Source organism: Atractosteus spatula, chromosome 2, assembly GCF_055471065.1.
Source record: "Atractosteus spatula isolate fAtrSpa1 chromosome 2, fAtrSpa1.hap1, whole genome shotgun sequence".
NCBI classification, from domain to species: domain Eukaryota; kingdom Metazoa; phylum Chordata; class Actinopteri; order Semionotiformes; family Lepisosteidae; genus Atractosteus; species Atractosteus spatula.
Genome location: NC_142707.1, coordinates 247,664 through 274,438, shown reverse-complemented (window position 1 = coordinate 274,438; position 26,775 = coordinate 247,664). Strand labels below are relative to the sequence as shown.

Sequence of the window (26,775 nt, the reverse complement as noted above, 5' to 3'; positions counted from 1 at the left end):
GGTTTTTAGTGCCTGTCTCTTCTGGACCACAGCCAAGATTTGCTGGTCATTCTGAAACAGCAGTGGTAACCTTTTGTTGGATAAAGTAGTTAGAAAGTGGCTGGAGAGATGGACCCAGGGACTCTCCGAGAGTTGAGCTGGCTGTCTCTCTTGCCTCTAGTGTCAAACCTGGAAGGTAGGTGTAGGATAATAATAATAATAATGTGACAATGTTTCTTGATTAGCCCTATACAATTTCTTGCATTAGGAATTTGTCTTTTCATATACCCTAGCTTTTCTCCATGAGACACAGACGCACAGACAAGGAGAGAAGCTTTGGGTCAGAGCACAGGGTCAGCCATTGTACCGTGCTTCTGGAGCAGTTGGGGTGAAGGGCCTTGCTCAGGGGCCCACCGGAGTAGGATTCCTCTGCCGGCTGCGGGATTTGAACCGGCAACCTTCCAGGCACAGGCACAGATCCTTAGCCACAGAGCCACCGCTCTGCCCTGCTCCTACCCATACTGCAGTACAGCATGAGGTGCAGTCTTAGACCTGCAGAGAGAAAATCCTTCAGGATTTATATGTATTCTTCTAATTGGCGCTAAAGTTTTGTTCATCCAAATTATTAAAAATTGGGAACTATACATGACCATTGTGTGAGGGTAAATTTGCACGGTCGTTGACTGCTGACTGCTCAAGTGTAGCGAAGGTCAAGTCAATGCCAGAGCGCAGGGGCTCCTGCAGCTGGATCTTATCTGGTTGTCGTGTTTCATTGGTGCAGCTGGGACCTGCTGGTACAGGTGGGTGCACTGGAGCAGCAGGGCTGAGCACCTTACCGAGGGGCACAGCAGCAGTGCGGACGTGAACCCGTGAGGAAGCCAGCGGCCCGCTCCCCACCCTGTGCTACCCTCTTCCGTTAAACAGGACTGCAGTGTGGAGACAGTCTCCATGTTTTCCCCACGTCTCCCTTTTTGTTATCTGCTTTGGTTTTGTCCTGCGGTCCAGAAGGATCCGAGCGCCTCCAGCAGGAGGAACGGAATTCCATAGTGTACCGCTAGAGGCCGCTACTGTGTGCAGTCGAGTGGTGACGTGTTCATAGGGACAGCGCGGCGGTCCGCCTGCCTCCCAAAAGGCTGTGCGAGCGAGCGCTGAGCTGTCCTTCCTGTTTGAGGCTGAGCAGCTGCGAGAGAATTGCTGGGAAGGGGACAGAGAGCTTCAGTAAACTGGAAAAATGAATCAAATCAGTGCGATTGTCTTAGCGGTCTTGTGTTTTACTCTGTGTTCAGGTAAGTGTAATAGGATTAGCCAATGTTGTGTCCGAGCTCGATATTACCTACTTGACACGATGTTCATGTTGCTGTTTGTGTAACCATTTTGAATGATTAAATCGAGAAACTGGGGGGTCGGCGTGGGCACTTTTGCAGGAGATATAGTACTTTTAAAACATTCTCCAGTAAGACGCGGTGATCGGCGAGGATCCGGGAAATTAATCCTCTGTTCTCGGATATGGAAACCAGCTGTTCCGTCTCGAAGGAACCCATTTTTTTAAGACTTTCTTTTACCTTAAGTCTTTCGTAACGTTGAAGTTGTATCCGTGTTGCGTGTCGTGGTCGCAATGGTGTCGATGGAGTGGTCTAAGTTTGCTTTGCTTGAGCAATCTGTTGCTTGCTCGGGATTTTCTGTGTGATGATGACTGTGGATGTGGCTGTTAATCCTAGATGTCTGCATGCGTGTATTGTTTGTTGTCCTTATTTCAGAGACGGTTTGTGTTTTTAGGCGAGAGCTGCTTGGAGCCAGCGATCACCCCGGCGTACTACACCAGTTCCGACGCGGTGATCTCCTCCGAGTCCGTGTTCATTGTGGAGATCAGCTTGGTCTGTCGCAACGGAGCGCAGGTACTGCAGAGAGCGACTGTGCCGCACAGAGTAGTCATATCCCCTCCTTTTTTCTCTCCAACTTCAGCTCTTCTCTCTTTCAGAGTGTGGCGTTGTATGCTGATGTCAATGGCAAGCAGTTTCCAGTCACCAGAGGCCAGGATGTTGGGCGTTATCAGGTTAGAAGTTTACCCACGACCCTCTCGTTCTCCCTGTGTCTTCAGAAATCCGTTTTTGGTTTGTAGTCTCTCACCATCCTGTGTTTCAGGTGTCATGGAGCATGCCCCACAAGCAGGCAAGCTCAGGGCGCTATGAGGTGAAGTTCTTTGACGAGGAATCGTACAGCACACTCCGCAAGGTCAGAGACATTTACTGTTTTATTTATTTGTAAGATGCAGTGATATAGTAGTGATTACAGATCTCATCAGACCTGCAGGGCATCCATAGTAAAATTCTTGCTGTAGAAGTTGAGAATCATCAGGGAACTGTGATCATAATACAGTACGATTTGATGCATAGTTCGACTGCACAGATAGCCCAAAACAATTTCAGGAGCAGGCTGTGATGTGTAAGCAGAGTGCTGTATACCTAGTAGAGAATGAAGGGCAATGCTTCACACTGCCTGCCTGAACTGCAGGGATGGTTTTATAAAATAAGGAAACCTGCTGGAAAAAAAGTACAGGTTAATGATGAATTTTCAAGCACAGGTAAATGTGATCTTGAGCTGAGAGGGAGAAAAGCATATTGGAGTGGTAGCTGACATTTATTCAGTGTAATAAAAGCAAAAGAACAGTGGAGGATGGAGCATCTTGGAGGTGATGTATAACATTTAGATGAAAGAGACTGCTGATATATTAAGAGACTTTTTGCAAGATTTGCACTCATAATATTATGTATATTGGTTTTCAGAAGACTTGATAATATTTTATGAGGATCCAAAAGCATTAGGCATTCAAGGTAATCCATGCATTTGGACAGAGAACTAGTTAATGAGTGGAAAACAGTACAGATTGGGGGTGAATGATGTACGGATCAGTAGAGCGTCACAGCGATCTGTTTGGACTGAACTGTGTGTATGTATTACTAATTTACAGTAATGATCTCCATTCTTGTGTTTTGATGTTTTCTTTTTCTAGACCAGCATTAGGCAACCCTGGTATTCAGAGCTGCATGCAGCAAATTTGACTTCTTATCCTATGAATTGGTTCAATCGGGTACAAGGCCTAAGATGAAAAGAAAGCCATTAACAAATACAGCACTCGGGGACCAGGGTTGCCTTTCTCTAGAGGGAACATAGAGAATTCAGTTGATCTAAATGCAGTATTGAGTTCAGGGAAAGCTAAGTTAAAATTATACAATGGATAAGTAAGGCCTTATTTTGAATATGGTGTACACTTTTGGTCAACATGTTACAAAAAGAACATTGCTGCTCTGGTATGAATTCAGAGAAAAGAAACCAGATTCAATACTAGGGTAAAAGGAATGTCATACTGACAGGCTTTTTAGTTTTAAATGGAAAAGACTGAAGCAAACTTATTTAAGTCTTCACAATCCTTTACATAGAGTTGTGGATTCTTGAACTAGCAGGTCAGCCATGTTGTCAAAATGAACACCCTAAACTCTTGATGAGATCCCTCGATCACTTAGCTGTAGCAACAGATGGGCTCCTTTTCATTTGTGGTCTTTCTTACTCTTTTGTTTACACTGCAAGTCAGGTGTTGTAAGAATCGAATATTGCTCATTGGGCATCACAAATTCTTCATCAGTAATTTTCTCATATAGATCTACTGAACAGGCCCTTTCTTTCTCTCCATCTGCTTGCAGGCTCAGAGGAACAACGAGGATGTGGCCTCGATCAAGCCTCTCTTTACTGTCAACGTGGATCACCGGGTAGGTTTGGAGACTCCTGGTGGAGTGTTTGAGTATGCAGAACTTGCTCCTGCAAAAAGTCTGCTGTGCACATTGGCTTTCATGTTGTCATATCTTTGCATTTAACATTAATTCTATCCTTCTCAGGGAGTGTGGAGTGGTCCTTGGGTGTCAACGGAGGTACTGGCTGCTGCAATTGGGATCATTGTATATTACCTGGCTTTCAGTGCAAAGAGCACTATACAGGCTTAAAGGTGGACAAGACCGAAGGACACAGTGATGGACTGATGCTGATTTCCTGTTGAACATGCTGGGATCAAGTGTGGCTGGTCTGGGAAAAGGAAATATGATTTAGCTACTCGGAATAAAATCTTTTTGTACAGAAACAGTCTTCTCCTCTCATTTCTACTCACATCTGTTAAATCAGAAAGTGTATAAACTGTAAAGAGGGATTTCTACAAAGTATACCTGGTGTATAATTGTAGTTAACATCTTCTATTGATTCTGTCAGGGTTGAAATGTGGCTAATTTCTTTCAGGCGCACTTCGGCTCTGTTCAGGTGGATGTTATTTTGTACAGATGGTTGGTAGGTGTGTGCTACATACACACCAGCCATGTTCTTGTATCATTATTTCCAGATGTGTTAGATGGGTTGAATGGACTGATAGATTTTAACCATTTTTATGCTGTGCTGTACTAAATGAGTATTTCATCCACACATTCATCACAAGAAAACATGACTCGGGGAGCCAAAGGTGAAAGTCCTGAATGAAATAGTAGAGACAAACAAGGTAGATGTGTTTTTCCAGGGCCCAATGGCATCCTGCTAATGTTATAAGACAAAACAGCTCTTCAATAGTCTCTGAAGATAGGGGTAGGACCACTGAATCAAGAATTGCTAGTAGTGTCCATCTAGAATAAGAGGGACAGAAGTGAAGTAATTATGGACCAGTAATTCTTATAAAGCTCTTATTAAATAATTTTTATTTCTATAATCATGAAAATAATTAAGAGCTGAAATGGAATACCTCTTATATTAGGAAATAAGATCTTGGGGGATACTCAGCATGGTTTTAGATTTACTAGTCGACTAGAGTTCTTAAAACTGATAATGGTAATGACCACATCCATAGAGCATAGAATATGGTGTACGTAGGTTTTCAGAAGGGTTTTTTTTCTGACAAAGTTCCTTAAACACTTAATTTTCAAGTTATAATATGGAGTAAGCATTTGGACAAATAGGTGGTTGGATTAAGGGCTGACTAATAGACATACACCAGTGCAGATAAAGGATGAAAGTGTAAGCTGGGGTGATCTGATCAGTGGACCGTTCCTGTTCTTCATTCTGTGTTTGATCTAGTTTCTGGTACTGTTAGAAAATGGGTCATTTAAAGCCCATCACAAACTGGGATTACCAAACACTTTAGTAGAAGCAAATTTATTATTTATTAGTATTATTAAAATACACTTCAAACTGTCTTTTAAATAAAATTAAGCAATATTTGCAAAAGTGGATGGTGGCATAAGGGTCCATGTGGCCGTGGTAAACAAGGGCAGTCTTGTGACAGAAATTATATACTACAGCACAATGCTTAATGTAGATTACAAAATGACTAAGGTAATCGTTACAGATTAAATACTTGCATTAAATGTCTCACAATTTACATTTATAGACATTTAAATGTGTTTATATATTAATTACATAAAATTACATTTATAGACAGTTAAATGAGCATATATATTAATATTGCTTCTTGGAGGTTGAATATGGATACAGCAACATCTGAGCGTAGTTTTGATCAAATGAAAGTGTTTGCTTGATGCTGAATATTATGGAGTTGTTTTAGCCAAATATATAGAATTAGGTCAGAAAAACAAAATTAAAACTAAGTGGTTCTGTCCCAGGTGATGGACCTTGCTCAAACTGTTATCCATTCCTAATATACTGATACATCTCTAATATAAAACAGTTTTTATGCATCATAAAACTGCTTTACAGAGAATCCAACAATAAGATATAACAAGAGTGAAAAAAAACAATTTTTCAAATCACTCAACTAAGAATAAGTATATTTTTGCATTTAGTTCAGGTGGGAGTTGGGGTCAGCATGCATAGGCTGCAAAGGAACAAGTAATAGGTTTATTCCATGCTGAAAAAAAGAAGAAAGAGAACACAACGTTTCGGCCGTGGAGCCTTCTTCGGGTGTGAGCAGAAATGTTTGCATTTAGACTAACACACATAAAGACTCTTTAAAATTTAACGCTTTCGGGAATACAGATTTCAAACGTTTTAACGTTTTTTTACGTAATGTTATCACTTTGTAGCCACATCACACAGAAGCCCCCAATTTAAATAGTGAAGCCCCCCCAATCTGCTATGAGCGGGGCTGCTGGTGGAGAATTGCAACTGCAGAGCCTCGCGGGTGGAGTCGCACTGGATGAAGTGGCCCCCTACCGCATGCAGAGCACTTTATAAATATTATTATTACTATTATTATTATTATCCAGGACCTCGGTCGAGTGTGTTGTTTTTCATTAACTTGGAGTACATGATGTCTTTCAGACCACGCACCTGCTGCTCCGGGGACTGCACGCGGTTTGTCTCGGATTTCGGCTGAACTCGGTTCTTCTCCCTCGGCCCTTTCCGGAGAGCCGGCGGTCAGGTCTCACTTCTCAGTTCTACACAGGGGTATTATTAATACTGCTCGGCCACTGAAACACTATTTACAGCAGTATAGTAAATAAAATAGGATATTATATAATGATATTAAGATATATATTCTACTATAGGCAAGTGCCTTTGATTAAATTAATTTGTTAATAATAGCATAACTATGAATTTACATGAACCCCCCGTGGCGATGATGGTACAGCCAGCAGGAGAGCGATGTTTTAATTTCACTCAGTTGTTCCGTTTACCATCAAATAAGCCACCTTTGGTTATTGGAGATAAGTAGGCGGTGGTTAAAATACATCCCCGAGTTACTTGTTTTAACAGACGGTAACTGCGTTTCTCTGATGTCGGCCTCTTCTCCGCCGACTCCTCCCGCGGACTCCAGCCCCGGACTGGGGATGTTTCCGGGCGGCTACCGCCAGTTCGACCCCGAGGATCACGGCCTGGAACCCGGGTTCAGGCTCACGGCCTTCTCGGACCTGAAGGGATGAGGCTGCAAGGTCCCTCAGGAGGCCCTGCTCAAACTCCTGGAGGGACTGGAGCCGGACCGGCCGCCGGGCGGCGACGGGGAGGACAGCGCTGCCGCGGAGTACCAGCAGCTGGGGGCCGTACTGCAGGGCCCTCGCCTGGGTGAGACGCGGCTGCACAGGCCGGCTGTGGTGCCGGGCGCGCTGGTGACCAGTAACGCACCGACTCACTGCACATTATCTGATACATTTTCTGGTGATCGGTGCAAGAACAGTTTAAAGGATATTGTTAAAGATCATATAACTGTAGAAAAAAACGGGGGTCAAAGTGCAAAACTGCAACGCAGCTTTGCTCCGTTATTCGGTGCTGTCAGCGACTGGGCGCCTCGCTGCTTTCAGGCGGTATGATCTCTCACAGACACGAATGCACGCCTTAGTGCTGCGTTCGAGCAACTTCGTGATGAAACTGGGCGCTTGTCTTTCGAATCCGGTGAGCAGCTCGGGTATTCTGCAGACTTAGACATTGACTACGTTGATGAAGAAATGGATAGTAATTCCTGTTACATCCTTTCTTTGTATTCCAAACTTTAAAAGCTAAAGTATCTTCTTATAAACTGCACTGCTGAAGCAGAAAGATAAGTTCATGCAATGTGATGCATAATTTGCAGTTGATGGATTTATTAGGAATGTCTATACAGTTACTGCTGCGAGCAAGAACTGTCCAGCAGTCACTTCCAGGCCTTGGACGTCCCTTTTCCCAACTCTGTCGGCTACACAGACGTGATGGCAGAGTGGGGTTTCTGGAACCCGGGCCCTTTCCTGATATCTTTCGGTTATAATTGGCTTTTCTCCTGAGAGAACAGTGAAGTTGACCAAAATGGGGTTTTGATGCACTAATTTCTCTTACACTGCCTCCCGGAGCTGGGAGACCCTGTGGTAGAGCTTCTGTGCTTCTGATATTAGATAAACGGTCTGCTTTTGTGAACGATGTACAACACAGAGCTGGAGGTGTCCGTGAGAGAGGTATGTTACTCCATAGCTCTTTGAACAGACAGACACTGTGCTTTTGCCCCAGCTACACTCTGACCTTCTCCAGATTCCAGTCTAGTTAATTGTCAACTCTTCAGTTTTTTAGGATTAACACGCTCTTCAGTAAGACTGCAGCTCACAGTGCTAACAGGAACTCACTTGAGGAATTTGCCATTTTATAATGACTTCCCTTTCCCGTGGGGAAAAAAAAAGAATACTAGTACAATTATCCTGATTTCCTACACTTAAAGGACTGGTATATAAATATTATTTTTAGGAATCTGTCGTCTGTCCCTCTGAAATGTTGTAACTTATGGCGATAGGAATGTCAGCAAACAGAGGAGGTCAGTCACCCTATCTAGTCTGTGTGATACTGTAGGTAGTAGTTTATTAATCCAGTGATCTCATCCAGCTTTTTCTTGAAGGAACCCCTGGGAATGAGCTCTGACGAGATGGAAGGGCAGCTTGTTCCACACCCCTTCCGCATCCCTTTGCTTAAAGAAATTTTATATGCACCTCCAAATAGGGGAAATCTGTTGAGCAGCAGAAAAGCAACAGCCTTTCTGTAATGGGGTGATCAAAATTGTACACAATATTCTAAGTAAGGCCTTACTACTGCCTAATATAATTTTCACATCTCTAGGTTTAAACTATACACTTCTAACTGTGTCTCCTAACATTTTGTTTGCTATTTTTATTGCTTCCCCACATTGTATAGAAGATGTGGCCAATATGTCAACACAAACATAATTTTCAGAAGTACACTCATTTATCTCAGTTTCCCATTTTACGTTTATAGTTCCTATGCCCGGTTTGCAAAGCCCTGCACTTGTCTACACGCGTCTGACCGGTGTTTGGTCGGTCTTGAATTTGATCTGAATCTTTAAAGGTTTAACATTAAGTTTATTAACTGTGCCAGAAACTAAATCTTTGATATAAATTAGGAAGAGCAGTAGTCCTTGTACAAATCCCTGTGGTACTCCACTAAATGTGTTACCCCATCACAGCACTGAGTCAGGAGTGTCCAGTCTAGGTCCTGGAGGTCAGTACATGTGAAAGTTCCCCCATTATTCATCTCTTGTTGATCTAATTCAGTCCATCATTGGCTCGTGTGGATCAGGTCTTAATGCTAAGGATTGAACATTTGATGCTTTAACAAGACCTAGGAAGCCTACAGATTTGCTGGTTCACTGGGACCAGGATTCATTTCCATATTTATATGGCTTAATTACTGCACTGTGGTCACTACTGTCACGCTATTGAAGGATTAGCAGAATCAAGACCTTTAGTGTGTGGTATTTTAATCTATTAAAGATTTTTTAAAATACAGGTTCCTTAAAATGTAATTCACTGCATTCATGCAGCTTTTCATCTTGAATGAGTGCTAAGAGCTTGTTTCTGTGTACGCTCCCCATTCTGCACCAGTTGCTCCTGTTGTACTGTTGAAGCAGAAAAGCTGTTCTAGAACAGGTAAAGGTTTATTCCATGCTGAAAGGACAAGAGACGCAACATTTTGGCTGTGGAGCCTTCTTCACACACCCGGATAAACCTTTACCTGTTCCTTCGCAGCCTACGCATGCTGACGCAGCTCCAAAGCAGTTGTCCTGTTTTCAGTAAATTAATATATTTATAGCGTTCTCAACCAATGAATCTAACGCAATGTAATATATATATACAAGTGCCTATAGCTTGGAAACGTGGAGCAAATTATGCTTTAATGGAAGTCTTTCTTTTGTGTGGATAGTTTGATTCATTGGCTCAACTTGTTTTTTCAGGGATCGGGATGGACTGCTCGGTGACCCCATTGCGACATGGGGGGCTCTCGCTGGTGCAGACCACTGACTTCTTTTACCCCCTGGTGGAGGATCCCTACATGATGGTGAGTGACTCCTTCTGTCAGCCCCTCCCGTCTCAGGGGAGGGGGGGGATGTCCCGTGGGTGGCTGGCTGCACTACACACTATGCTGTGTTGCTCCTCAGGGCCGGATCGCTTGTGCCAACGTGCTGAGTGACCTGTATGCCATGGGGATCACCGAGTGCGACAACATGCTGATGCTCCTGAGCGTCAGCCAGAGGATGAGTGAGAAGGTGAGTTCTCGCTTCTAGAGCAGCTTCCCACTGGCACAGAGACAACTGCGCCGAGCCGCCTGCTGTCTGAGCTGGGCTCGGGGCTGGAGCGGGTGTCCCTGTGGTCACTGATCTCCCTGCTGCTGCCATTTGGGAACAGCAGCAGCAGCAGCAGCAGCAGCAGCAGCAGCAGCAGCGCAGTGTCCCGCAAGTCAGAGGAGAGATGTTTCACTCTTTTTAACTTTGTTGGAGCAAAACATTGGTAAACAAACATTTTTTGTAGGAATATTATCTTATGAATTGCACAAACAGAAAATAATCCTTTTGTTTTATTTTTATATACACATAATAGAAACTAAAAATGATACATTCATAAACAGTTTGCTATCTAGACATAGTCACTCATGTTATTACATGTTATGACACTCTTTTTGGTGAAAATTTGGTGAACTGGACGGACTGGGCTGGTGTACTGGTGTGTTAGGGATTTTACTGGTTTTACTGATTTCAAGCAGAATGGATGGGTCTGTATGTGCCAAATTGATATGTAAAATAATAGTTTAAGCTAGTATGTGGTTTGAACAGATGGTGGATAATTTCAATAATGAACTTTTTAAAAATGAATGCAAGGTATATTGTCCAATAGTTATACTGAAAGATAAGTGGTAAATCCTTTTCAGTTATCTTCATCTGTGGGTGGTAGTGCACTAGACAGTGAGGCTAAACGTGTGCAGGCGCTCACTGGAAATGTGGGGAGCTGTTGTGAAAGGCGTGTATGTGTGTAATGTTCCCCTTTCTTTGTGCTGCTGTCGGTGCACTTTTTGCCATTGTGTGGCAGTGCGTGCAGTGCTAACCTCTCTCTCTCAGGAGCGGGAGCGGGTCATGCCCCTGATGGTGCGAGGTTTCCGGGATGCGGCGGAGGAGGGAGGCACCTCTGTGACAGGGGGGCAGACTGTGATAAACCCCTGGATCATCATTGGGGGAGTGGCCACAGTGGTGTGCCAGCCCAATGACTTCATCATGTGAGAACCCTTTCAGTGTCCCACACAATGATTTGATGACATGCTTGTCAGTGGTATTTTCCTCTTTGCTGCTTCGTGTAATTAGAATCCCCCTTCTGTCCCTGCCTTGGCATAGTATTTGTGTGCATCAGGGTGTGTGTGTTAATCTCCGTCTCCCTTCAGGCCGGACAATGCTGTACCGGGAGATGTGCTGGTGCTGACCAAGCCCCTAGGGACTCAGGTGGCAGTGAATGCCCACCAGTGGCTGGACATGGTAAGGCTGGCTGCAGGCATCAGCTTGGAGTGTGTAGTACTGTTGGGTTTGTGTCATACAACAATAGTATCATTTTTCACTTTTTGACATTCCTTAAAAATGTATAAATTAAAAGATGCAAAAGCACTTCAACAAAAAATGAAAATTTAAACAAGCCTGGGCCTAATATACTAAAGGCTGTGATAAAAGACCACCTTTGTCCTCTGAGTCTGTAATATCTGGAGGACGGTGTAATTTCACCTTCAGAAATGAGGATTTGTTTGGCTCTGCAGAAAATTGAGAGCACTGCAGCAGATTTGCAGGAGAAGGCAGAATTCAATAATTCAATGGCATATGTCTTTCTTTTTTACTCTCTCTCAGCCAGACAAGTGGAATAAGATCAAGCTTGTGGTGTCAAAAGAAGAGGTGGAGATGGCATACCAGGAGGCCATGTTCAATATGGCTATGCTCAACAGGACAGGTCAGCTTGACTTTAGAATACTTGCACACAAGTACTACTGTGTTTTGATTTAACTCCAACAAGTGCACCACTAAAGCAAGCTTGCTGGTACACTTTTCACACAAATATATCTTGACCTGGCACTAATGAGCATCTGTATAGTGATGCACTTATACAGCTGTAAACTGATGACTTGATGCCAATGTAGTAAAGTGGTTTATATCTCTTTGTCTCCTCAGCGGCAGGACTCATGCACACCTTCAACGCCCACGCGGCTACAGACATCACAGGGTTCGGTATTCTCGGTCACGCCCAGAACCTGGCCAGGCGGCAACACAATGAGGTGGCCTTTGTCATCCACAACCTGCCCATCATTGCCAAGATGGCTGCTGTCAGCAAGGCCTGTGGCGTCCTGTTCGGGTTATTGCAGGGCACATCTGCAGAGACCTCTGGTAAGACAGATGAAGCTGTACATTGCTCCCAAAGTGCACTTTGCTGGTTATGCAGCACATGGTGTGTTGGTCTGTACTCACTACACACTGTTTAACTACTGTGCAGTATACCAGTTGTTTGCCTGTACCACTGGCTCCTCAAGTATATTTAATTTTATTTGGCAGATTTTATTAGCCAAGTTTCCTTATAATATAGCATTATTATTGCAGCACAGCAGGCGAGCAGGATGAGTGTAGTAACCTACCTCTCTCAGGAATGTGTGTGATTATAAAGCCGTATCAGTGGATAGTGTGAGAATTATTGGTGGTCTCCTTCTTTTTTTAAGGGGGTCTGCTGATCTGTCTGCCTCGGGAACAAGCTGCACGGTTCTGTGCTGAAATCAAGTCTCCCCGCTACGGCGAGGGCCATCAGGCCTGGATCATTGGCATCGTGGAGAAGGGTAACCGTAGTGCCCGCATCATCGACAAGCCGCGCATCATCGAGGTGGCACCCAGGGGGGCAGCTTGTTCCCAGGACAGCAATACTAATCCCAGCCCTGAAATCCAGCCACCCCTGTCCTGAGAACAGCTCTGAAGACCTTCTCCCTCCCTCCTCCTCCCTTTCTTCGGCCTGCCTCTCTCCCCGTCACTCCTGCACTCATTACTGCTACCGCTGTGTCTTTTCCTTGCCTCGCAAGAACACTGCAGCACCGCTGCCCTCTCTTCTCATTGACAGCCGATTGTGTCCTCGTGGCCTTACTGTGCAGCAGCCCTCTTCTGGACTGGCTTTCGAACCTGAATGTGTACACGCACGTTAATGTTTCTTTTTTCTAGTTTGAGATGTAATAACGGATAATTCCCTTTTCAACTCCTATACGTCTGTGTGCTGTGCTTTTACGACTGTGCAGATTGTGGGTGACTACAGTGGGTTTTTTTTAAAAAGTGAATGAAGCTGTCATTGCCTCCCAGCTCTGTGAGCATTGAACAGGTGTACACTTATCCCCCTCTTTTTTATGCCTGAAAGCTCAAGTGTCCACTCTGCTTCCCTATTCAGCCATTAGGTTGAGAGCAACAGACCAAAAATGATTTTTTTTAACTGGTGGGAGGGAGGGTGAACGCAACGCTTTCTCCCTTATTCATCAGTCATTGTGTCCTTCTGACCAAACCTTACTGCACTGTGCTGTGCTGGGGTTGGTGAAATCAGATTAATCTGTTATTGACTAATTGGGAATTGGTCTTTGAATAAAAACAAAACCATCATCCCACCTAATACTGGGTTTAGAATTGATTTTTAGGAGGTAGGTGGAAGTTTTGCTTTAATGCGGACTCAGACCAGGGTTCTTAAATTTGATAACATGGTAGACCTCTAGTAACTTCTGAACTGTTACTACTTCTTGACATACTTGAACATGTTGTTTGGGTATGTTATTTAGAATTAATGGATTTATATACACCTGTTTAATGCTTCCATCTTTTGCTTATCTGTTAGACTCCTTTCAGTTCTTTGTGATTCAGTTGTTTTCCAAAATTAGCTTTCATTAAGGCAATTTTAAAAAAGTTATAAAACTCAATTCAAGAGATAAAACATACTTCCTTTTCTTGAAGTTGCTTGACCACGTGGACCTTGACCTGAAAGTCTTTTCAGACAGCAAGCAAGCACTAGCGAAACCAAAATTCTATGTTACAATCTAGTGCTAAACAGATTGGTTCTTGTTTATTGAAAATGTATGTTTTTCTAAGAGGTTGTAAAATTGTTTGCTTCTACTCTAGAAATGTAAAGGCTATGACAGGGTAAGGGTACTTTCAGGAAGAGCAGTTCCATTTTGCCTCTAAATTGGCAGAAGCATGTTCAAAATGAACTTTTCAGTATGCAAACGGCTGGAAAATGATCAGATCATTAAATTGGATCCTGATAAGTTAATTGTAATTTATATTGATTGGCTCATGTGGTCCTGTTGAGTACATTACAATGATGAAATGCAAAATAGAATATATCTTAAATGTTTACAGGTTAGTATGTGTTTAAGTTGCTAAAGTCCAATCTGTAAAGCATGCTTCCAACAAGGACTGGAGATGACAACTAATTGGGTCCAAAGAGACTTTCTGGCCAGGGCATGTCTGTTCAACATGCACAATGCAGCCTTTCGGCTTGGTCTAGGTGGAGAAATGTGGGAAGAGCTTTGAACCGAAAGGTTTGCCAAAAAATGTTGCCCTGTAGAGTTGTATGTCCCGAGTGCATAGTCAGAGTGCAGTGCTCACTGCAGGGCTGAGGAGAAGTAGCCTGTTGCCACACTGTGTACCCTCATCCATGCTTGCTGCAGGTATCTCCTTAACGATTCTTGCATTTAAGTTAATTATTCAATAGTCAAATTGGCAAAGAAACAGTTTATACAATAATCCTGCATTGGGGTAGATGAGAGGTGGTATCCAATTCCTGTTCAATCATGGTAAGTCACTGTGGTGCAGGATTGTTTGAAAAGTAGAGCTGTGTGTTTGTCAGAAATCCCACTGCTTAGTTTCCTGTTGGTTTATATTATGGTACAAGTGGCTTTACTATTTTACTAGTGATTGCTAAACAATAATGCCATGGAGTGAGATTTCAGGCTAAGAATCATTTGAAGTGCTTTAGAATTTTTCTTCTGGGATTTGTTCAATTTGTAACTTTCCCTTGGTAGTTTGAATGAAGCTTTAATTCTTCCATATCAAGCACATTAAAAGAAGATTGTACATTTTTCAGATGTTTTTTGCTAGCCTGTATATCAAATTATTTGTAGCTGTGTTTGGGTGCTCCCTGTATACACCCGTGCTGTTCTGCTGTCCAGTAATATATATATACAGGTGGCTCCCTACCCCCTTGTCTCAGATCGAGGCTTGAGCAGCTCTTTCTGAAACAGGTGGTTCAGTCCAGCTGAAACTGAGGCTGCTGATTGGCTGAGTTGAAGGTCAGCTGTCTTGCTCTTTGCCAATGAAGCCCTGCCTCCTAAACCCCATTGAGTGGGACAGGTAGAGCTGATATGCCAAACAAAGGGAAGGCACTGACTCACAGAGCCAATCTGCTACCTTCTTTCGCTTTGTAATTCACCAAATCCATGATCTGAAAAAATAAAATGTAGTTTCTTTAAGAAACAGTCATGACTCATTCATTTGTACTGAAGCTGCTGGTTGTTTAATGTGTTTCTGACAATTGTATGCTGTGGCTCACCAGGTGTTAACATGACTCAAGACTATATCCCTTGTAGTACCACTGGGCAGAATGCAGACTGTATAATTTTAGGTACTCAATCCCTTTTTTTCCCCATGTGTGTGGAGTTCAGCTGTGCAGAAGAGCTAGTATAATTGAGAGAAGTGATCTGGTTCTCACTTAATGATGCATTTACATGTCTGGAAGCTCTGTTTGAGTACAGTAAACCCTCTGTTTAATGGACTTTGGATTTAATGGCTAAATTTTGCTGAAGGTGAAATGTATATCTGTGCATTTACATTTTTTTCCTAATTGTGTTATGGACCTAAAATATGTCATTTGTGATTTAATGGGTACTGCTTTTCTCCTTTTTAGTCCATTGAACCTAGGGTGTACTGTACTTTTCAGTGATGAAATAGTGATGCTGCTGTTGCTTTCTTGCAACTACTTGAGTACACCCTGGCTGACTAAGCTCCACTGGTCCCCACCTGTTACAAGGACAAGTGGAAACTTGGCCCCAATAAGAAATTTGGTAAGAGGTGTGGCTGTTCAGTATCGTGAGGGATACACGAGAGCTCTTCCATTCTTTAGTTGGTCCCCTTGGAGTCGCTAGGGAGACCTCATGTACAGACAGCACTTGTCCTCATAATCCTCCAGACAGCAACTTCATATCCCAGGTGGGGAAGAAGTCGATACAGATGGTTACCTCTTAATTTGAAATAACCTTTTTGATGATGCATAACACCCTTATAATGTTGAGTTGCACATTATTTGTATTTGTGGTAAGGTTACCACAAAAACCCTGGGCCACTGGTGTAAGAAGAACAGGGTGTGACAGTTCTCTTTGGTGAGCAAATAATTACAGTATTCTGCCATCATATTTACTAGTCCTATCTTAGTTTAAGTGCCTTCAGCTGAAATGGTGTGGCTCTTTTCTTTTCAGCGTGGAATAAGTGGAATAAACTTTTTCTTGTTCTTTTGCACTCTACACATGCTGACACAGCTCCCTACTTGAACCAATTTAATATTATTTGCCAAAAAGCAGAGAAGTGAAAGTGTGCCCCCGAAGACTGATGTCTGTAGTGTATTTTAAGTGACCAAGGACAGCTAAAAGTTCACCTTTTGAATGAGATTTAGTGCAAAGGAAGCTGGTAAGATACAAGCTCTAAGAAGTTGTCACCCTTGACAAAAAGCAAAAACTATAACCCACCATACTTGTTAGCTCCCCATTTGTCTAAGTTTGTGACGTTGAAAGTAAAGAGTTAGTGCTGCATTCATTGGCAAGATACAGCTATAACACTGCAGTCACTGAAGACTCGGGTCCATGGCAAAGGGCAAGCTGAGCTCCAAGCACAGGATCATAGAGAAGCCTGTGGAGTCTTTGGGAAAGGATCAGCTGTGTGCAGGCTATTTGACATCGAAGAATTATTACTGAGCAGGAAAAAGGCTGCCTTAAAGCTGTGGAGAAGCTGTCCGGAACTAACAAAAGAGCGTGTGTGTCTGGTGACCATCTCAGTACTGTGAAGCTAGCACTGAATGTTTAGCTCACTGTTAGAGAACTGGATAAGTGGAGAAAAAATCCTTAAATAGTCTCCTTTATTGTCTTAATGAGTTTGGGAGGGTCCCTCTCTTACCCTTATCTCTTACTCTCTGATCCTTACCCTAACTGGGGTGTCCACTGAGCATTTCCACGAACTCTAGTTGAAGTTCTCTGGGCATGGGATTTTGACATGTTACCCAAACCAAAAGGAATGAGTGGGAAACAATCAAGACAACGGATAGAAGCACTTGCATTTGAATGAGTTTCAAGCATGCTTGGGTACTCGTGTGATCTGAGTGACTCAGTTTTGGAATACAACTGTTGCGTGGTGCACCGCGACATCCAGGCACCCCGGAGTTTCTGAAAAAAAATTTTCAGCGATTTTCACGAAAGCACTTTTCTTCAACTTGAATTGGGCTAAAAATCCATCCCTGAAAATAAAAATTCTCTGAGTAGTGTGTAAATTCTGATCCTTACCCTACCTGGGGTGTCCACTGAGCATTTCCGCGAACTCTAGTTGAAGTTCTCTGGGCATGGGATTTTGACATGTTACCCAAACCAAAAGGAATGAGTGGGAAACAATCAAGACAACGGATAGAAGCACTTGCATTTGAATGAGTTTCAAGCATGCTTGGGTACTCGTGTGATCTGAGTGAGTCAGTTTTGGAATACAACTGTCGCGTGGTGCACCGCGACATCCAGGCACCCCGGAGTTTCTGAAAAAAAATTTTCAGCGATTCTCACGAAACCACTTTTCTTCAACTTGAATTGGGCTAAAAATCCATCCCTGAAAATAAAAATTCTCAGAGTGGTGTGTAAATGCTGATCCTTACCCTACCTGGGGTGTCCACTGAGCATTTCCGCGAACTCTAGTTGAAGTTCTCTGGGCATGGGATTTTGACATGTTACCCAAACCAAAAGCAATGAGTGGGAAACAATCAAGACAACGGATAGAAGCACTTGCATTTGAATGAGTTTCAAGCATGCTTGGGTACTCGTGTGATCTGAGTGACTCAGTTTTGGAATACAACTGTCGCGTGGTGCACCGCGACATCCAGGCACCCCGGAGTTTCTGAAAAAAAATTTTCAGCGATTTTCACGAAAGCACTTTTCTTCAACTTGAATTGGGCTTAAAATCCATCCCTGAAAATAAAAATTCTCAGAGTGGTGTGTAAATGCTGATCCTTACCCTACCTGGGTTTTCCACTGAGCATTTCCGCGAACTCTAGTTGAAGTTCTCTGGGCATGGGATATTGACATGTAACCCAAACCAAAAGGAATGAGTGGGAAACAATCAAGACAACGGATAGAAGCACTTGCATTTGAATGAGTTTCAAGCTTGCTTGGGTACTCGTGTGATCTGAGTGACTCAGTTTTGGAATACAACTGTCGCGTGGTGCACCGCGACATCCAGGCACCCCAGAGTTTCTGAAAAAAAAATTTCAGCGATTCTCACGAAACCACTTTTCTTCAACTTGAATTGGGCTAAAAATCCATCCCTGAAAATAAAAATTCTCTGAGTGGTGTGTAAATGCTGATCCTTACCCTACCTGGGTTGTCCACTGAGCATTTCCGCGAACTCTAGTTGAAGTTCTCTGGGCATGGGATTTTGACATGTTACCCAAACCAAAAGGAATGAGTGGGAAACAATCAATACAACGGATAGAAGCACTTGCATTTGAATGAGTACTCGTGTGATCTGAATGAATCAGTTTTGGAATACAACTGTCGCGTGGTGCACCGCGACATCCAGGCACTCCGGAGTTTCTGAAAAAAAATTTTCAGCGATTTTCAAAAAAGCACTTTTCTTCAACTTGAATTGGGCTAAAAAAAAATCCATCCCCGAAAATAAAAATTCTCAGAGTGGTGTGTAAATGCTGATCCTTACCCTGCCTGGGTTGTCCACTGAGCATTTCCCCGAACTCTACCTGAAGTTCTCTGGGCATGGGATTTTGACATGTTCCCCAAACCAAATGGAATGAGTGGGAAACAATCAAGACAACGGATAGAAGCACTTGCATTTGAATGAGTTTCAAGCATGCTTGGGTACTCGTGTGATCTGAGTGACTCAGTTTTCGAATTCAACTGTCGCGTGGTGCACCGCGACCTCCAGGCACCCCGGAGTTTCTGAAAAAAATTTTCTGCGATTTTCACGAAACGAATTTTCTTCAACTTGAATTGGGCTAAAAATCCATCACTGAAAATAAATATTCTCTGAGTAGTGTGGAAATGCTGATCCTTACCCTACCTGGGGTGTCCACTGAGCATTTCCGCGAACTCTACTTGAAGTTCTCTAGGCATGGGATTTTGACATGTTCCCCAAACCAAAAGGAATGAGTGGGAAACAATCAAGACAACAGATAGAAGCACTTGCATTTGAATGAGTTTCAAGCATGCTTGGGTACTCGTGTGATCTGAGTGACTCAGTTTTGGAATACAACTGTCGCGTGGTGCACCGCGTCCTCCAGGCACCCCGGAGTTTCTGAAAAAAAAATTTCTGCGATTTTCACGAAACCACTTTTCTTCAACTTGAATTGGGCTAAAAATCCATCCCTGAAAATAAAAATTCTCTGAGTAGTGTGGAAATACTGATCCTTACCCTGCCTGGGTTGTCCACTGAGCATTTCCGCGAGCTCTACCTGAAGTTCTCTGGGCATGGGATTTTGACATGTTCCCCAAACCAAAAGTAATGAGTGGGAAACAATCAAGACAACAGATAGAAGCACTTGCATTTGAATGAGTTTCATGCATGCTTGGGTACTCGTGTGATCTGAGTGACTCAGTTTTGGAATACAACTGTCGCGTGGTGCACCGCGACCTCCAGGCACCCCGGAGTTTGTGAAAGAAAATTTTCTGCGATTTTCACGAAACCACTTTTCTTCAACTTGAATTGGGCTAAAAATCCATCACTGAAAATAAAAATTCTCTGAGTAGTGTGGAAATACTGATCCTTACCCTGCCTGGGTTAACCACTGAGCATTTCCGCGAGCTCTACCTGAAGTTCTCTAGGCATGGGATTTTGACATGTTCCCCAAACCAAAAGGAATGAGTGGGAAACAATCAAGACAACAGATAGAAGCACTTGCATTTGAATGAGTTTCAAGCATGCTAGGGTACTCGTGTGATCTGAGTGACTCAGTTTTTGGAATACAACTGTCGCGTGGTGCATCGCGACCTCAAGGCACCCCGGAGTTTCTGAAAAAAATTTTTCTGCAATTTTAACGAAACCACTTTTCATCAACTTGAATTGGGCTAAAAATCCATCCCTAAAAATAAAAATTCTCTGAGTAGTGTGGAAATGCTGATCCTTACCCTACCTGGGGTGTCCACTGAGCATTTCCGCGATCTCTACTTGAAGTTCTCTGGGCATGGGATTTTGACATGTTCCCCAAACCAAAAGGAATGAGTGGGAAACAATCAAGACAAAAGATAGAAGCACTTGCATTTGAATGAGTTTCAAGCATGCTTGGGTACTCGTGTGATCTGAGTGACTCAGTTTTGGAATAGAACTGTCGCGTGGTGCACCGCGACCTCCAGGCACCCCGGAGTTTCTAAAAAAAATTTTTCTGCGATTTTCACGAAACCACTTTTCTTCAACTTGAATTGGGCTAAAAATCCATCCCTGAAAATAAAAATTCTCTGAGTAGTGTGTAAATGCTGATCCTTACCCTGCCTGGGTTGTCCACTGAGCATTTCCCCGAACTCTACCTGAAGTTCTCTGGGCATGGGATATTGACATGTTCCCCAAACCAAAAGGAATGAGTGGGAAACAATAAAGACAACAGATAGAAGCACTTGCATTTGAATGAGTTTCAAGCATGCTTGGGTACTCGTGTGATCTGAGTGACTCAGTTTTGGAATACAACTGTCGCGTGGTGCACCGCGACCTCCAGGCACCCCGGAGTTTCTGAAAAAGAATTTTCTGCGATTTTCACGAAACCACTTTTCTTCAACTTGAATTGGGCTAAAAATCCATCCCTGAAAATAAAAATTCTCTGAGTAGTGTGTAAATGCTGATCTTTACCCTGCCTGGGTTGTCCACTGAGCATTTCCCCGAACTCTACCTGAAGTTCTCTGGGCATGGGATTTTGACATGTTCCCCAAACCAAAAGGAATGAGTGGGAAACAATCAAGAAAAAAGATAGAGGCACTTGCATTTGAATGAGTTTCAAGCATGCAAGGGTACTCATGTGATCTGAGTGACTCAGTTTTGGAATACAACTGTCGCGTGGTGCATCGCGACTTCAAGGCACCCCGGAGTTTCTGAAAAAATATTTTCTGCAATTTTCACGAAACCACTTTTCTTCAACTTGAATTGGGCTAAAAATCCATCACTGAAAATAAAAATTCTCTGAGTAGTGTGGAAATACTGATCCTTACCCTGTCTGGGTTGTCCACTATGCATTTCCCCGAACACTACCTGAAGTTCTCTGGGCATGGGATTTTGACATGTTCCCCAAACCAAAAGGAATGAGTGGGAAACAATCAAGACAACAGATAGAAGCACTTGCATTTGAATGAGTTTCAAGCATGCTTGGGTACTCGTGTGATCTGAGTGACTCAGTTTTGGAATACAACTGTCCCGTGGTGCACCGCGACCTCCAGGCACCCCGGAGTTTCTGAAAAAAAATTTTCTGCAATTTTCACGAAACCACTTTTCATCAACTTGAATTGGGCTAAAAATCCAGCCCTGAAAATAAAAATTCTCTGAGTAGTGTGTAAATGCTGTTCCTTACCCTACCTGGGGTGTCCACTGAGCATTTCCGCGAGCTCTACCTGAAGTTCTCTGGGCATGGGATTTTGACATGTTCCCCAAACCAAAAGGAATGAGTGGGAAACAATCAAGACAACAGATAGAAGCAGTTGCAGTTGAATGAGTTTCAAGGATGCTTGGTTACTCGTGTGATCTGAATGACTCAGTTTTCGAATACAACTGTCGCGTGGTGCACCGCGACCTCCATGCACCCCGGAGTTTCTGAAAAAAAATTTTCTGCGATTTTCACGAAACCACTTTTCTTCAACTTGAATTGGGCTAAAAATCCATCCCTGAAAATAAAAATTCTCTGAGTAGTGTGTAAATGCTGATCCTTACCCTGCCTGGGTTGACCACTGAGCATTTCCACGAGCTATACCTGAAGTTTTCTGGGCATGGGATTTTGACATGTTCCCCAAACCAAAAGGAATGAGTGGGAAACAATCAAGAAAAGAGATAGAGGCACTTGCATTTGAATGAGTTTCAAGCATGCTTGGGTACTCGTGTGATCTGAGTGACTCAGTTTTGGAATACAACTGTCGCGTGGTGCACCGCGACCTCCAGGCACCCCGGAGTTTCTGAAAAGAAATTTACTGCGATTTTCACTAAACCACTTTTCTTCAACTTGAATTGGGCTAAAAATCCAGCCCTGAAAATAAAAATTCTCTGAGTGGTGTGTAAATTCTGATCCTTACCCTACCTGGGGTGTCCACTGAGCATTTCCGCGAACTCTAGTTGAAGTTCTCTGGGCATGGGATTTTGACATGTTACTCAAACCAAAAGGAATGAGTGGGAAACAATCAAGACAACGGATAGAAGCACTTGCATTTGAATGAGTTTCAAGCATGCTTGGGTACTCGTGTGATCTGAGTGACTCAGTTTTGGAATACAACTGCCGCGTGGTGCACCGCGACCTCCAGGCACCCCGGAGTTTCTGAAAAAAAAATTTCTGCAATTTTCACGAAACCACTTTTCATCAACTTGAATTGGTCTAAAAATCCAGCCCTGAAAATAAATATTCTCTGAGTAGTGTAGAAATGCTGATCCTTACCCTGCCTGGGTTGTCCACTGAGCATTTCCCTGAACTCTACCTGAAGTTCTCTGGGCATGGGATTTTGACATGTTACCCAAACCAAAAGGAATGAGTGGGAAACAATCAAGACAAAAGATAGAAGCACTTGCATTTGAATGAGTTTCAAGCATGCTTGGGTAATCGTGTGATCTGAGTGACTCAGTTTTGGAATACAACTGTCGCGTGGTGCACCGCGACCTCCAGGCACCCCGGAGTTTCTGAAAAAAATTTTCTGCGATTTTCACGAAACCACTTTTCTTCAACTTGAATTGGGCTAAAAATCCATCCCTGAAAATAAAAATTCTCTGAGTAGTGTGTAAATGCTGATCCTTACCCTGCCTGGGTTGTCCACTGAGCATGTCCCCGAACTCTACCTGAAGTTCTCTGGGCATGGGATTTTGACATGTTCCCCAAACCAAAAGGAATGAGTGGGAAACAATCAAGACAACAGATAGAAGCACTTGCATTTGAATGAGTTTCAAGCATGCTTGGGGACTCGTGTGATCTGAGTGACTCTGTTTTCGAATACAACTGTCGCGTGGTGCACCGCGACCTCCAGGCACCCCGGAGTTTCTGAAAAAAAATTTTCTGCGATTTTCACGAAACCACTTTTCTTCAACTTCAATTGGGCTAAAAATCCATCACTGAAAATAAATATTCTCTGAGTAGTGTGGAAATGCTGATCCTTACCCTACCTGGGGTGTCCACTGAGCATTTCCGCGAACTCTACTTGAAGTTCTCTGGGCATGGGATTTTGACATGTTACCAAACCAAAAGGAATGAGTGGGAAACAATCAAGACAACACATAGAAGCACTTGCATTTGAATGAGTTTCAAGCATGCTTGGGTACTCGTGTGATCTGAGTGACTCAGTTTTGGAATACAACTGTCGCGTGGTGCATCGCGACTTCAAGGCACCCCGGAGTTTCTGAAAAAAAATTTTCTGCAATTTTCACGTAACCACTTTTCATCAACTTGAATTGGGCTAAAAATCCATCCCTGAAAATAAATATTCTCTGAGTAGTGTGTAAATTCTGATCCTTACCTTGCCTGGGTTGTCCACTGAGCATTTCCCCGAACTCTACCTGAAGTTCTCTGGGCATGGGATTTTGACATGTTCCCCAAACCAAAAGGAATGAGTGGGAAACAATCAAGACAACAGATAGAAGTACTTGCATTTGAATGAGTTTCAAGCATGCTTGGGTACTCGTGTGATCTGAGTGACTCAGTTTTCGAATACAACTGTCGCGTGGTGCACCGCGACCTCCAGGCACCCCGGAGTTTCTGAAAAAAAATTTTCTGCGATTTTCACGAAACCACTTTTCTTCAACTTGAATTGGGCTAAAAATCCATCACTGAAAATAAAAATTCTCTGAGTAGTGTGGAAATACTGATCCTTACCCTGTCTGGGTTGTCCACTATGCATTTCCGCGAGCTCTACCTGAAGTTCTCTGGGCATGGGATTTTGACATGTTCCCCAAACCAAAAGGAATGAGTGGGAAACAATCAAGACAACAGATAGAAGCACTTGCATTTGAATGAGTTTCAAGCATGCTTGGGTACTCGTGTGATCTGAGTGACTCAGTTTTGGAAAACAACTGTCGCGTGGTGCACCGCGACCTCCAGGCACCCCGGAGTTTCTGAAAAAAAATTTTCTGCGATTTTCACGAAACCACTTTTCTTCAACTTGAATTGGGCTAAAAATCCATCTCTGAAAATAAAAATTCTCTGAGTAGTGTGTAAATGCTGATCCTTACCCTGCCTGGGTTGTCCACTGAGCATTTCCCCGAACACTACCTGAAGTTCTCTGGGCATGGGATTTTGACATGTTCCCCAAACCAAAAGGAATGAGTGGGAAACAATCAAGACAACAGATAGAAGCACTTGCATTTGAATGAGTTTCAAGCATGCTTGGGTACTCGTGTGATCTGAGTGACTCAGTTTTGGAATACAACTGTCCCGTGGTGCACCGCGACCTCCAGGCACCCCGGAGTTTCTGAAAAAAAATTTTCTGCAATTTTCACGAAACCACTTTTCATCAACTTGAATTGGGCTAAAAATCCAGCCCTGAAAATAAAAATTCTCTGAGTAGTGTGTAAATGCTGTTCCTTACCCTACCTGGGGTGTCCACTGAGCATTTCCGCGAGCTCTACCTGAAGTTCTCTGGGCATGGGATTTTGACATGTTCCCCAAACCAAAAGGAATGAGTGGGAAACAATCAAGACAACAGATAGAAGCAGTTGCAGTTGAATGAGTTTCAAGGATGCTTGGTTACTCGTGTGATCTGAATGACTCAGTTTTCGAATACAACTGTCGCGTGGTGCACCGCGACCTCCATGCACCCCGGAGTTTCTGAAAAAAAATTTTCTGCGATTTTCACGAAACCACTTTTCTTCAACTTGAATTGGGCTAAAAATCCATCCCTGAAAATAAAAATTCTCTGAGTAGTGTGTAAATGCTGATCCTTACCCTGCCTGGGTTGACCACTGAGCATTTCCACGAGCTATACCTGAAGTTTTCTGGGCATGGGATTTTGACATGTTCCCCAAACCAAAAGGAATGAGTGGGAAACAATCAAGAAAAGAGATAGAGGCACTTGCATTTGAATGAGTTTCAAGCATGCTTGGGTACTCGTGTGATCTGAGTGACTCAGTTTTGGAATACAACTGTCGCGTGGTGCATCGCGACCTCAAGGCACCCCGGAGTTTCTGAAAAAAATTTTTCTGTAATTTTCACGAAACCACTTTTCATCCACTTGAATTGGGCTAAAAATCCATCCCTGAAAATAAAAATTCTCTGAGTAGTGTGTAAATGCTGATCCTTACCCTACCTGGGGTGTCCACTGAGCATTTCCGCGAGCTCCACCTGAAGTTCTCTGGGCATGGGATTTTGACATGTTCCCCACACCAAAAGGAATGAGTGGGAAACAATCAAGACAACAGATAGAAGCACTTGCAGTTGAATGAGTTTCAAGCATGCTTGGGTACTCATGTGATCTGAATGACTCAGTTTTCGAATAAAACTGTCGCGTGGTGCACCGCGACCTCCAGGCACCCCGGAGTTTCTGAAAAAAAATTTTCTGCGATTTTCACGAAACCACTTTTCTTCAACTTGAATTGGGCTAAAAATCCATCACTGAAAATAAAAATTCTCTGAGTAGTGTGGAAATGCTGATCCTTACCCTGCCTGGGTTGTCCACTGAGCATTTCCCCGAACTCTACCTGAAGTACTCTGGGCATGGGATATTGACATGTTCCCCAAACCAAAAGGAATGAGTGGGAAACAATCAAGACAACAGATAGAAGCACTTGCATTTGAATGAGTTTCAAGCATGCTTGGGTACTCGTGTGATCTGAGTGACTCAGTTTTGGAATACAACTGTCGCGTGGTGCACCGCGACCTCCAGGCACCCCGGAGTTTCTGAAAAAGAATTTTCTGCGATTTTCACGAAACCACTTTTCTTCAACTTGAATTGGGCTAAAAATCCATCCCTGAATATAAAAATTCTCTGAGTAGTGTGTAAATGCTGATCTTTACCCTGCCTGGGTTGTCCACTGAGCATTTCCCCGAACTCTACCTGAAGTTCTCTGGGCATGGGATTTTGACATGTTCCCCAAACCAAAAGGAATGAGTGGGAAACAATCAAGACAACAGATAGAAGCACTTGCATTTGAATGAGTTTCAAGCATGCTTGGGTACTCGTGTGATCTGAGTGACTCAGTTTTCGAATACAACTGTCGCGTGGTGCACCGCGACCTCCAGGCACCCCGGAGTTTCTGAAAAAAATTTTCTGCGATTTTCACGAAACCACTTTTCTTCAACTTGAATTGGGCTAAAAATCCATCCCTGAAAATAAAAATTCTCTGAGTAGTGTGTAAATGCTGATCCTTACCCTGCCTGGGTTGTCCACTGAGCATGTCCCCGAACTCTACCTGAAGTTCTCTGGGCATGGGATTTTGACATGTTCCCCAAACCAAAAGGAATGAGTGGGAAACAATCAAGACAACAGATAGAAGCACTTGCATTTGAATGAGTTTCAAGCATGCTTGGGGACTCGTGTGATCTGAGTGACTCTGTTTTCGAATACAACTGTTGCGTGGTGCACCGCGACCTCCAGGCACCCCGG

At 43.4% G+C, this 26,775-nt stretch overlaps 2 protein-coding genes across 2 annotated transcripts; both read left to right on the top strand.

Moving 5' to 3' along the window:
- Positions 1 to 1,100: 1,100 nt before the first annotated feature.
- ssr4 (signal sequence receptor, delta) lies at positions 1,101 to 4,108 on the top strand. The gene is made up of 6 exons (XM_088907942.1): positions 1,101 to 1,265; positions 1,756 to 1,874; positions 1,958 to 2,032; positions 2,122 to 2,211; positions 3,678 to 3,743; positions 3,870 to 4,108. The coding sequence occupies exons 1-6, from the start codon at positions 1,211 to 1,213 to the stop codon at positions 3,972 to 3,974; spliced, it is 510 nt and encodes a 169-aa protein (XP_088764068.1). The 5' UTR covers positions 1,101 to 1,210; the 3' UTR covers positions 3,975 to 4,108.
- Positions 4,109 to 6,577: 2,469 nt separating this feature from the next.
- Positions 6,578 to 15,229, top strand: sephs3 (selenophosphate synthetase 3). Its single transcript, XM_088907930.1, has 8 exons — positions 6,578 to 7,026; positions 9,668 to 9,771; positions 9,872 to 9,979; positions 10,826 to 10,980; positions 11,143 to 11,233; positions 11,594 to 11,693; positions 11,912 to 12,124; positions 12,451 to 15,229. The coding sequence occupies exons 1-8, from the start codon at positions 6,741 to 6,743 to the stop codon at positions 12,684 to 12,686; spliced, it is 1,293 nt and encodes a 430-aa protein (XP_088764056.1). The 5' UTR covers positions 6,578 to 6,740; the 3' UTR covers positions 12,687 to 15,229.
- Positions 15,230 to 26,775: the final 11,546 nt, after the last annotated feature.

What these genes read in the sequence shown, in the direction of transcription:
- ssr4 (XM_088907942.1), top strand. Translation starts at nt 1,211, where the DNA reads ATGAATCAAATCAGTGCGATTGTCTTAGCGGTCTTGTGTTTTACTCTG. An exon ending in AGGATGTTGGGCGTTATCAG is followed by an intron (nt 2,033 to 2,121) that starts GTTAGAAGTTTA and finishes CCTGTGTTTCAG; the next exon opens with GTGTCATGGAGCATGCCCCA. An exon ending in CGTACAGCACACTCCGCAAG is followed by an intron (nt 2,212 to 3,677) that starts GTCAGAGACATT and finishes ATCTGCTTGCAG; the next exon opens with GCTCAGAGGAACAACGAGGA.